General features: G+C 36.3%; 1 protein-coding gene across 2 annotated transcripts; it reads right to left on the bottom strand.

Annotated features, from left to right (window-relative positions):
* Positions 1–6,684: 6,684 nt before the first annotated feature.
* On the bottom strand, positions 6,685–11,857 carry LOC129260776 (neurogenic locus notch homolog protein 2-like). 2 transcript variants are annotated; one of them, XM_054898743.2, is made up of 5 exons: positions 11,547–11,857; positions 10,580–10,746; positions 9,982–10,107; positions 9,089–9,184; positions 6,685–8,814 (listed from the first exon to the last, which is right to left on the bottom strand). In XM_054898743.2, the coding sequence occupies exons 2-5, from the start codon at positions 10,731–10,733 to the stop codon at positions 8,798–8,800; spliced, it is 393 nt and encodes a 130-aa protein (XP_054754718.1). In that variant the 5' UTR covers positions 10,734–10,746; positions 11,547–11,857; the 3' UTR covers positions 6,685–8,797. The 2 variants fall into 2 exon arrangements, with proteins under 2 accessions (XP_054754718.1, XP_063970395.1); XM_064114325.1 differs by having other exon boundaries at positions 10,580–10,747; positions 11,553–11,640.
* Between the last annotated feature and the right edge of the window lie 1,247 nt (positions 11,858–13,104).

Below are 13,104 nucleotides of genomic sequence, written 5' to 3'. Positions count from 1 at the left end.
ATATACATTACATTTCTTACTTCTTTCTTTCCTTCCTTCTTCCTTTCCTTCCTTCCTTCAGTGATTTCTTTCTTTCATCTGTTTTACCCTTCTTTCATTCAGTCAGTCATAGCTGGATAAAGATGTATAGTCATGCAGGTACAATAGTATGAGCTTGTGCACAGTTGGCACCTCAAAAGTCGATAGAGGACAGTATACACAAAATGATCACCAGTTGCATACAGTGCACCTATACAGTCTTTTGGCTGCGGACCAGCTTGTTTGATCATAGCTAGAGCCTCCCAGCACTGATGTTTTCATAAGCGGCGATCGTATAACGCCCCCCTTTTCAGTGGGACTGTCTCCGGTGGTATATGGAGATAAAACATTTGAGAGGACACAACATAGAACACGAGGCGAAAAATTTGACCTTTTTTCAAAATGAAAATATAATTCTACGCTTAAAAAAAAAAAATGAAAGGATGAAGAGGGCAGTATTTCAATAAGGGTGGAAAACGCTCTCAATCCTTAACCCTTTTCTTCCCTTTTCGCCTTTTGTGATTTCAGAGCGTAGTCAGCGTACGATATATTTTAACATTATTTTCAGAAAATTACATATTTCTGCCTCCTTTTTTCCTTTCTTTCCCCTTTTTTTTTCTTTTTTCATGGAACGTTTGGTGGTCCAGTGCCCCATAAGCCCCCCCCCATCCAGTGGCGGATCCAGGGGGGATGGCGCAGGGGGCGCGCGCCCCCCCCCCTAATATTTGAGCGGCGCTGAAGGCGCCGCTCGAAAAAAAAAAAAAAAAAAAAAAAAAAAAAAAAAAAAAAAGGCGCTGCTTGAAAAAATAGAAATAAAGGAAAGAAAAGAAAAGGCGCCGCTTAAAAAAATTATACACTGATATAATATTAGCAACAGTAAGGAAAGACTATCCCCAGCAAAGCACAATCATATCATCTTCCTTATCTTTTCTTTTAACTACCATTTTCCCAACAACTTCGCCGGTTAAAAATAATCAGCAGTGCGCTGCCTGCATATAACTGGCGCCAATCAAGAATAATCAGCGCCACCTTAATCTAAATCGGCGCCGGACAAGAATAATCAGCGCTATTTGGTTATAATCGGCGCCAGTCGAGAAAAATCGGCACTGCCAGAGTCTTAACCGGCGCCGATCAAGGATAATCTGCGCCACCTAAATCTAAATCGGCACCAGATAAAAATAATCGGCGCCATCTGGTTATAAATCGGCGCCGGTACAGAAAAATCGGCGCTGCCTGAGTTCGTAACCGGCGCCGATCAAGGATAATCAGCTCCACCTAAATCTAAATCGGCGCCGGACAAGAATAATCAGCACCACCTGGTTAAAAATCGGCGCCAGTCAATTATGTATTGCCGCTGCCTGAATCTTACGTGACGTCGGTAAAAATAATCAGCACTACTTGTTCTAAATCGGCGCCGGTCCAGAATAATCAGCGTCCTTTGGTTCCAATAAATAGGCGCCGGTAGAATAATGAAGAAGGGCCTATTGCCAACCAAATCTAGATCGGCACCGGTCAAGAATGATCAGCGGCACCTGGTTATACATTTTATTGTTGAATGGTCATAACAAAGCTTATCGCATGCCTTTACAGAGTGGACTGGGGCGGGGCAGTTGCCAACAGAATGACAGATGTCATGAAATCTTTAATTTATTTTAAAAATCCCAGAATCATACAAAAGCGTAGAGCAAATCCTTTACTTTTGATTTTATTTTCCAATGCTTTAATAAAAAGAAGGTCAGTCACTTTTCTTCTTTACACATTCCACATTGTGCCATCTCTATGGCCTTTAGTTTAAGACAACTACTATAGTGTTTTATGAAGATGATTCGATATTTTAGCCCAAAACTTTGCTAAAACCCGTTGCTAGTACCGGGAGTGTATAATTACGCAACCAGTCGTATATTGAGATTGAGCTACCCAACTCGTTCTTTATTTAAAATCGTGCTTAAACTATCCGCTTCTCAGATTGGAATATAAAAATTTTCAGTTCGCGCTTCGCGCTCGCATCATTTCTGTAGCAAAACCCCATACTTTTCATGATTAAATAGGTAAATAGAATGTCCCTTTTTCAGGACTAAACGTCAAAAGAATTACTCCCTCTTCGATTTGCAATAATCTTTTGATGGATATAATCTTGTTCTTTATTACAAACGTCCATTAAACTGTCATTTTTTTTCAGATCGAAATATCAAAATTTTAAGCTCGCGCTTCGCGCTCGCATCTATTGTTTTTTTAGATACCCATCTTAATTATTGGTACCAAAACTGCATAGAATATCAAGCTTTCTGGTCAGAATATAAAGAAATTTCAGCTCGCCCTCGGCACTCGCATTATCTGTGTAGTGAGATATGTATCCTCCTCATAAGTTACTACAAACAGTCCTAAACAGGCACCTTTTTCCTGTTTTCAGGTCAGTATACTAAAAAAATTCAGCTCGCGCTTCGCGCTCGCATTAATTTGTTGGTGAGATATGTGTTTCTATCTCATGAGTCATATAAATATATATATATGCATATATGTGTGTGTGTTTGTGTGAGTTTGTTTGTTTTGTGTGATATCGAGCGCCTTTGGAAAGTTGATTCATGATTTTGCCCCCCAAATCTTAAAAAAAGGATCGACGCCCCTGTGTATATATATATATATATACATATAGTAAAAAAAAACTTGTATCTCTATTAATATACAAAAGTATTGGCCTCATCGCAATAAAAGGGTTAATACACGAGATTTTGAAATCGCACATAACATGCATAATTTGTGTTACTTTTTGCTTGTTTCTTTCTTTAATAAGTTTTTCAATCTCTCTCTATATTATGTTTTAGAAAGATTATATGTTTAAATTGATGTATATTTCTGTTATAATGAGATAAATAATATTTAAGTGGACTTCAGGGAATGGTCGTACGCAGCAAGGGGGAAGGGGGGGGGCACATTCGCGATCTGCTGTTGTGAAAAACAATTTTTTTTCTCCCTTAACATTTCATGAAAACTATGAAAAATGTGCAAATGTGAGATGTGCACCAAATTTTCGAGTCTTGACCCCCCCCCCCCCCGGAAATATTATCTGCGTGTGGTCATGCAAAATGGCATGACTGGAAATCCTACATTTTCAACAACACCTTTTTCAACATTTTCTTTTATGGCGCCGGTGAAGTGCAAAAATATGTGCGCCGCTCGGCAGTGCGCCCCCCCCCCCCCTTTCGCCAAAAGCTGGATCCGCCTAAGCAATCATTATGCCAGTGAAATCTCCCTGAGATTTTAAAGACTGAAAAAGTAGTTTGAATAGTTAATCATAAATGATGGACCATCCAATTCAGGGTATCGGGTGCGAAAAGATAATATTTCACTTTTCAAACCGTTTAAAGGGGAATGAAACCTTTGGAACAAGTAGGCTTATGTCGAAACAGAAAAATAAAAGAATAAGAACAAAGAAAGTTTAAGAAAAATTGGACAAATAATGAGAAAGTTATGAGCATTTGAATATTGCAATCACTAATGCTATGGAGATCCTCCCATTGGCAATGTGACAAGGATGTGTGATGTCACATGTGAACAACTTTCCCTTTGATAGACTATAAAATACCCCCAAAATGTCTCTTTTTGCTTTTTCTTACAGTGATACAAACTCTTTATCCATGATGTATTCTTTGACAATCTGTATTACACGTCCTCCTATAGAAAGAACACATGATCTACTGATAGATGTGATAAAAGAGGTATTTTAATTGAAATATATACTAAAGTAATGGGGAGAGTTGTTCACAAGTGACATCACACATCTTTATCGCATTGCCAATGGGAGGATCTCCATAGCATTAGTGATCGCAATATCAAATGCTCATAACTTTCTCATTATTTGTCCGATTTTTCTCAAACTTTCGTGGATCTGTTTCTTTGATTTTTCTGTTTTCACACAAGCTATCTTGTTCCAAAGGTTTCATTCTCCTTTAATTAAAATTATTGTTCCCAGTGTATACTTTTTAAGTGTCCCTTTTTACTTTTGACCAGTGACAGTTTTAGTGGTTTTATAATGACAATTGTGATTTTTTTTTCCGTCAAGTCTTTCCACTTCCTGCTCTCTATCGAGAAACCTAACCTCATTTACTCTTCTTGAGCTCCGAATAATTATACATCTCATCTGGATTCTGTTGCAGAAAAAGTTTCTGCTGATCGGACTCCAAAAATTAATGATCTAGATGACCCACCCCCCCCCCCCCCCAAACAAACAAAAAAACGCGCAAACTTAACATCTACATGCTCAGAGTCGAAATGCGTTTGAATTGTTTATGTCCGTTTAATACGTTGATCGAATTTGATTTTTTATCACCCGACATGAACATTTTGTTTTATATTGTACACTGATAACATGAAATAATTTTAACTACATGTCATTTACGATTCACTAGCGTAAATCCAAGCGGTGAAGCTATTGTTCAGGGGATGAAATACTGTTTCACCCCCCCCCCCCACTTGAATAGTATGACGTGATGGATTTACGCCAATGATAATGACTGAAACACTTTGATCAACGGGCCCCTGGTTGAGTCCTTTTAAAGGACAAGTCTACCCAAACAAAAAGTTGATTTGAATAAAAAGAGAAAAATCCAATTAGCATAACACTGAAAATTTCATCAAAATCGGATGAAAAATAAGAAAGTTATGACATTTCTAAATTACGCTTGATCTCAGAAAATAGTTACAATGTATATGCACATCCCGGGCGGTATGCAAAATAATGAGGGAACTGATGACATCACTCACTCACAATTTCTTTTGTATTTTATTATATGAAATATGAAATATTCTAATTTTCTCCTCATTGTCCTGTGAAACAAAGTTTTATTTCTCCCTGAACATGTGGAATTACCATTGTTCAACATTCTATTGTTCAGTCAAGATGGTCCTTCTTGTCAAATCTGTAAAAATTGAAATATTGTATAATTCAAACAATAAAAAAAAAATAGTAAGGGAGACCATCGATTCTCTTATTTGCATGTGACTAAATTGTACAAATAACTTTTTTTTGTGCAAAATAAGCGAAACTTTAAAATGTCATAACTTTCTTACTTTACTTCCGATTTTGTTGAAATTTTCAGCATTATGCTTGTCTGATTATTCTCTATTGATTCAAATCAACATTTTTCTGGGATGGACTTGACCTTTTAAGGATTTCACCTAATTTCACGAAAGACTAGAATTCCCTTCTAATCTATCTCTTTCTCACCTTTCCAATCTCTTTTATTTTTACTTTCTCTTCATTCGACCATTTCTACAATTCTTTCCAGTTCTAACGATTATTCGTAATCCTTTCATATTATCATTCATGAAAAAAAATATTTTAAGGGCAGATACGTCCCTATAAGGTCAAGAATAAATAAATAGATAAATGAAAGAAAGAAAGAAAATAAGTGGGTGGGTGGGTGGGTGGATGGATGGATGGATGGATGGATGGATGGATGGATGGATGGATGGATGGATGGATGGATGGATGGATGGATGGATGGATGGATAGATAGATAGATAGATAGATAGATAGATAGATAGATAGATAGATAGATAGATAGATAGATAGATAGATAGATAGATAGATAAATAAATATATAAATAAATAAATAAAACAAAATCAATTCGTACAAAAATAGTACAATAATTGATTCGCAATCTCCTAATATCAAGAAAAGAGAAAGTTGAAAAGGTAAAAACGCATTGGCATTTACCATTACTGCAATGGTTAATGTATCCCTCAGAAGAATAGGAGCAAAGGAAATTATAACGTTAAAGACAAAAGATGGGTTGAATGCAAAATATTTAATGACGGAAAGAAATTTCGATATTATAAATTTCTCGTTTGGAGTCTGCAAAGTGGTCTAGGCATTTGTATGCAAAGGAGCCTCGTATATAGCGACTGAGCAATAATGCATGGAGATATTTATTTAGTGGTGAAATTATGAAGCACTTTAATTAAAAGTAAAACCGATACGTTTTACTTTTATATCAAAGGATAGAGTCAAAGGAAAGGGAAAGGGGCTATTCGATGTTTGATTTTTTGGGGGGGTGCTAGATGATCAACAGGGGCCATCCCTGTGCCTCCCGGTACTCTGGGCTGAAAATATTTATATCTCAATAAATAGAGTAAAATTCACAAAGCGAAATGCTGAAAATTTCATCAAAATCGGATAACAAATAACGAAGTTATTGAATATCTAAAATTTAGCAATAATTTGTGAAAATGGTTATATGCACGTCATCATGAATATTCATTAGGTGGACTGATGATGTCACATCCCTACTTTCCTTTTCTTATGTTATTGCATAAAATCAAAATTATTTCATTTTTTCATACATTGTGTGAATAATGTGTATGTTGCAGCAATGATTGTCTAATGCACTAAGTCAGTTGTCAATCCAATTTTTGTTCAGTTCTTGGTAGAACAACAATTGAATAAACCTAATTCATATAATAAAATACAAAAGAACAAGTGGGGATATGACATCATCAAGTTGCTCGTTGAATATTCATGAAGACATGCCTAGATGTTTCACCGGAATAATGCAAATCTTTAAAATGTTATTCCTAGTCCGATTTTGATCAAATTTTATGGGGATGAGTTTGTCCACGAGCCATGGTTTTACCACAATAAAATCATCATATTAAAGACAATACAATGAACAAAGTACACATGTTTTTATTAAATAATGATATAGACCAACAAACCACTTTTTGAAACAGTTATGTTCATAGGCGGCGGAAGCGGGGGGGGGGGGGGACGTGTCCCCCCCCCCATAAATTTGAGGTGGGGGGACGACCCCCCTTCAATTTTTTGGTTGATAACCTCTTTTTTTTTTGCTTGTCAAAAAGTGTGGTGGTCCCCCCTAAAACTTTTGGCTTCCGCCGCCAATGGTTATGTTGCATTCCGTTAAATGAATAACGTCCAAAAATAAAATCCCCAAAGCAATGATAGATTTTTTTAAAATCATTTATATCTCAGTCGCAATTATTCTCTCGATACGCGATACAATTTTCTTTACCAGCTTTCCGATTCATTTTTAAGCCGATATGTCCATCTAAAGTGCTCGAATCATCAATTTAAAGCAAGATACACAGGCATGAATCGAAAATCCCATTAAAAAAAATGAACCAAAATAAATCAAGTAACAATCAAATATCAAACTATTTATACTGATTGTTTTTAGTAGCTTTACTTTTATACTGTTTATTGTGACCTTATAATTGAGGCATACTCGGTACGTGCTGCAAAAAGAATCGAAGCTTCACAATCAGCTTATAACGTAATGGAATGGTCTGCTGGCAAGAACACTTGGTCGGGTTCTGAAAAATAAAAAATCGACCCCCCCCCCTCACTCTAAAATGTGCAACAATCCACATACGCATAAGGTTCAAGGGTGAAAGGAAATATAATTCTTTAAAACATGCATCGCGTCTTCTTTTTTGTAAAATACTGTTTTCAATATCATGGATTCTATTGTCTATGGTATTTCTTCAACTTCCGGATCCCTCATCATGGGGTCTATCCGCTTGCCAAATGAATCACTAGTCATAATAGGAAAATGCTCATAAGGGTCGCTATTCATAATGTCTGAATTGGGTTGCTAGTCAAAACACGGAAAGGGATCTTGAACAATAAAGGTCTCTCTATTCTTGGGGGAAAGGATATACCTCCTATATTGTTTACTGTTCGTTAGGTTGCTAGTCATAAGAGGGTCATGATATGGTCGCTTCTCGCTAGTAATTATCGAATGAATTAATGTTTACCATTAGTAATACATAAATCAACTCATAGACAAATGGGCGACTTCTCACATTGAGACTAATGGTCATATTCTCCGATCAACTATATAATGAAAATCTTTGTCCATTAAGACGTAAAGTGACCCTCTTTCAGTATTGGTACCTATAATTTATGTTTTCTATCATTTACTGACATATATTTTCTGGGTGACCCAACCTTACAAGCATACTGCTTCCATGGGCATCCAATTTTCCTAATGTGTATATATAAAACGAAGTATTTTGCATTTATTTTAAAGTATGATTCGTCATTTGCATAATGTCTCATTTCTATACTTTGTAATGTTTGTATATTCTTGATTTTGCATCTTTTTTAATTGGAAATAAATGAATTCAATTCAATTCAAATTTGATGCAGTGACCCTTCTACAGTTTTATGAATAACGATCCCGATTTCAGATTATGAATAGCGAAACTTATATGAGTATAATGACCCTCGTTGTGAATTTATGAATAGTGATTAATCCCTTTTCGTTCCGACCATCAGCTCTTGCACGTTAAACTTGTGGGCCTTTTGAATAAATCTGAGAACATTAAGGGAAACGGTTTCCTTTTATTGTGGTAATTCGAGACCGGCAGCCAGGGTCGATGATCATGGTACCGTTGGAACGAAGCAAGATCCGGGATCTCTTCATGGTTTCTTCTGTTAATGAATTCAATTCGCAGAGTTGTCTGAGAGTCGTTCATAATCCGGATATAATCAGTGCCATATGGTTATACACAATAAAAAAAATTATACAACGCTGTTTACTATATGAACCTTACAGTAATTGTTTAAACAGTTTAAACAATTGTTTAAATCTTAAGCTACAAAGTTTATTTTTCAATTTCTAATCTTCAATAAATTAAACATGATTGTTTAAACGGTTAAACAAATACTGTAAGATATAGTAAACAGCGTTGTATAAAATCTTAAACAGCGTTTTTACTGTTTATGTATACTGAAGGCATTAACGTTACTTTTCACGGTTAAAAGTCGTATAGATCTGAAACAAAAAATAAGAGAAAGAAAGGGAAATCAGAAATCGGTACTCTCAAGTCAAAATAAAGTATCTATAGGCCTATTAACGAACTGGCTGGTATTCGAGGAAAATAATGTATACTCTTGTTTAGCATGATCGACGACAATTATCAATAAACCTCGAGAAAAATGAGCATATAATATTTAAGTATCTCAAATGATTTTTAACCCATTGGCCATATAAAACTGGAATGATAGAAAAAGAGGGGAAAAAAACACGATATAATTTCAATTTTTACCGTCGTAACATATTCCGTCCTTGTTGAATTTTTTTGCGAAACACGGAATATAACGTCCTGGAAATTGCTGTCTTTCTGGCTTGGGTTTCGTCGAAACTGTATGGAAAGATGAATAAAAAGGAGGTTGTTAAAAGATTGAGACAATGATTTTCAATGCTCAGTCAAGGGTGGGTCGTGTACACTTTCAATCGTCTCGTTTAATAGGCAGTGTTGTTTTTGCCATGTTGTAGGGAAAAGTTTCTCTGGTGAAAATAAAAAAAATCCTGATCTATATTATTATTGCTACACAGCTACATTCACTTACATAATTTCTATATGAAAGCGGGTTTTCACAAAATTCACGTAAAGTGTGGACTAAATAAAAACAATTAACTCTAAAAGATTTTAAATGAAATTTACTGTCGAATATATGCCTCCATAATAGTTAAAACGAAACTGCTAATGGCCATTCCCAATTTCTAGATAATAAGAGTGGTGTGAGGGAATCATATCTTCTAAATTCGCTCCATCAGTAACACAACATTTATCAAATATTCCTTTTCTCAGATGTAAAAATCTAAAGGGAATGATTCCGGTCCTGTATTTTAAAAAGACTTGTGATTGATCCGATCAACTTCAACTATATTGAAATTCATCAATGTTATAATTTTTCATACATTAATTTTGTGCAATATCTATTTGTGATCATTAAGGCAGCGCATGCACTGAACTGTCAAGACAATGATGAGTGTATGAATATATTGATATCTATATAGAAAACATTTCGAACAAAGATGCATTTTAGATGTTGGCGTTGCTGGCTTTCCATGTTCTTGATCGGATCAATTATTGCAACTATGTTAAGACGGGACCCTGATAAGATATAGCTCTTGTAAGTCACCGTTGATACTAACCATTCTCACAATGTCTTCCGATCCAACTTTGAGTACAGTAACATCTGTAATAGGTTAACGCACCGAACTTTTCATAGCAAGTACCACCATTTTGACAAGGGTTCGAATCACATGGATGACCCGGAGCTGCGTGTGGAGAAAGGTCAAAAGTAATTTCATCACACATAATTATTTACTAATAATGCGTATTTATTTAAATGCAGGATAAAAGAGTAGGCCTATTGTCGATTGAATGCCTAGCTCACGGGTATAAGTGCCGCGGCCAGAGGGATCGAACCCCAGACTTTCTATGTATAGTCTCGGCCACGGCACGGCACCTGTTTAGTGGAAAACAGAATCGATCTAATAAGATATTGCTCCTTAAAAAAACTTGGAAGTTCAATTCTTAGGACTGATAATAAAGTCATTGTGACTTATTATGATATGCCCGCTTTATGACCGCAGTAATTTTAACCATGTTAAAGGTTCATAAAAAAAACTGCGTGTACTTCTTTTGGTTTAAATATTCAAATCAAACAATGAAGCCACGAGTTCTCATTTTTCGATTTTATTGAAATCGTTGGACTCAACATAAACTATTATATCATTTCATTCTTACCTTTACACGTTTTCTCTTCTACCTCCTCCTCCTCCTCGAATTCTTCGACGGGACACATACCAGCCATGTCGATGTCGTCTTCGTTGTCATTATCTGCTAGTACTAAAGTTACGAAAGCGAGGGCGATTAGGACGAGTATCCATGTCTTCTGCATGATGAATTGATTCCTACAAAAAAAGGACATGATCAAAATTAAGATCCATTAAATTTTTTTTTTTCATTTTTAATGGGGATTGATAATTCATTAATCATATCAGTTCGAATCACCCCCCCCCCACAATTATCGAACAATCCTACTGAAACCAAACTCTCATGATTTAAGTCAGCTCTTTATTCAACACATGGCGTCTATCAACACAGTGGCGTAATGCAACCATTTTTAGGGGGTCAGATAGTTAGATAAACTATGGCGGATGGAGCAAAAGTTTTAAAAACTGATGAGATGCGAGCGAGCGAGGAAAACTTTTGACTTTTTGATACAAAAATCGAATTTTGGGATAGATTTTGACGTGATATTCAGGAAAAGGGTAACCTTTCACTCTTTATTTTTTCTTTGCTGTGAATGTTTTTTTTTTTGGATGGCCCTCAAGACCCCCACATTTGGTTGTATCTATCCTTGTAGACGTATACCCCCCCCCCTTCTCAACACGACCGTCACATGCAATGACTTATCATTAAATCATCTGTGTAAAGTATTTGATGTTATTGTTGTCTGATCACTAGTCTAGTTCTAGACGATTTTAAACGAATCTATTTGCACCACGATATAATATACGTTCTATTCCGTGCGTACGCCCAGCCGAGTGTGCGCGCAAAACCGAGAACCTGTACTCCGAGTATATCGTGGTGCAAATAGATTCGTTTAAAATCGTCTAGAACTAGACTATCTGATCACCTGCCCTCTCGATGGTCACCCAAAACAACACACTACTTCCGACATAACCAAATAAATTGAACGAGTACATACCACAGCACAGCAAGGACGAAAGTCAGATCAAAACTGTTGAAATCCCGGTGAACCTCTCCTCAAGTCTGTCATCCCCTTTATGGTAGCTAGACTATCTTTATCCGATATTTTGTGAATACAATCTTGTGTCGAAAGAGTATCCTGATACCAGCTGGGCCGAAGCGGCCTATTGATGTTCACTTTGTATATGCAAGCAGTAAAATGCCAGTAAAATTGTGAAATTTATCAGTATATACATGTATAGGTCTATACAGAGAACACATACCCTCATAAGTAAAGGCCGACGACCCTGGATTTACAATACAATGTATACGTGTACGTGTCCTTTTACCAACCGTCTGATATGCTTGGTTGCAGAAAAGACACCCAAAAAGCATGGAAGAATGAATTCTTTAAATGGGTTAACAATCTTAATGGGACAGTTGAATGAATACCCTCGAATCCAAGGGCTTCGATCTCAAACCACGTTGAGCTTGATCAGACACTGCCAGTTTCACTGAATTGAAGTCGACATAAATATGTTCTTTCTGTCCTTAGGCCTAAATTTTGTAAGTATGAGACATGGTTAATAAGAAAAAAATAAGCCAAACTGATGTATTATATTCTGATATTGATATCCACATTTTGACTTTACATTGAAGTTCAAAGAAATCAGAATGCATTTTCTTTTTTCTCGGAGCACGCGCCCCTCTTCCCGAAAACTTGATCATATATCATAAAGAAATCTTTTCGTTTTGATATAGAAACTGACAATAAGGACAATCATTAACCTACACAGAATATGGTCAATGGAAAGTATGCATCTTCATTTCCCCCCTTTTTCAGATATACATGTATAGCCGATGCGTAGGCGGATCCTGGGGACCAAAGCGACCGTCCCTATTGGCGGCACAAAAAGGAACTTGAGAAACAGACAAAAAAGAAAGACGAAGAGGAGAATAATAAGAAAAAAAAAGAAACATGATTGGATCGAGGAAGAAAATTAATGAAATAAAGGGGAGGGCATATTTGGAAAACATTGGAACTTTTAGATCATAAAAATAAAAATTTCGTTCACTTTAATGATAATCTGCTTAAGGTGATTATATGGGGCTGAAAGTATCGCGTTTCCAAGTCAATGTACACAAACTATTCTGCATTTTTGTTATAGTTTATTTTAGCGAGACAAACTTCTTGATCATATAATTGAAAAACAATCATGAACATCATGAAACAAAAATCCACGTTATATGCGAGCGGCGCGGTGAAAAAGTTTCTCGCAACGGCGTAGAGGGTGGGGTCAAATTGAACCCCCTTTAATAAGGGGGGGGGGTCAAATTGAACCCCCTTTAATAAGGGGGGGGGGGTCAAATTGAACCCCCTTTAATATGGGTTAAAGAATAAGAAGAGGAAGAGGAATAAAAAAAAGAAATGGAAAGGAAAAGGGGTAAAATGTTATATTTATTTTAATATCATGGCAAAGTGTATTACAAAATTTTGGTTCGAATGCAAATTTTCAGAAATGTTGTCCCCTACATCCTCATCCCGACCCCCGACCCCCCCCCCCCCTCACAAATTG

The sequence above is a fragment of the Lytechinus pictus genome, unplaced genomic scaffold (genome assembly GCF_037042905.1).
Source record: "Lytechinus pictus isolate F3 Inbred unplaced genomic scaffold, Lp3.0 scaffold_19, whole genome shotgun sequence".
NCBI classification, from domain to species: domain Eukaryota; kingdom Metazoa; phylum Echinodermata; class Echinoidea; order Temnopleuroida; family Toxopneustidae; genus Lytechinus; species Lytechinus pictus.
The sequence above is the reverse complement of the archived record's forward strand: the minus strand, read 5'-3'. Positions and strand labels throughout refer to the sequence as shown.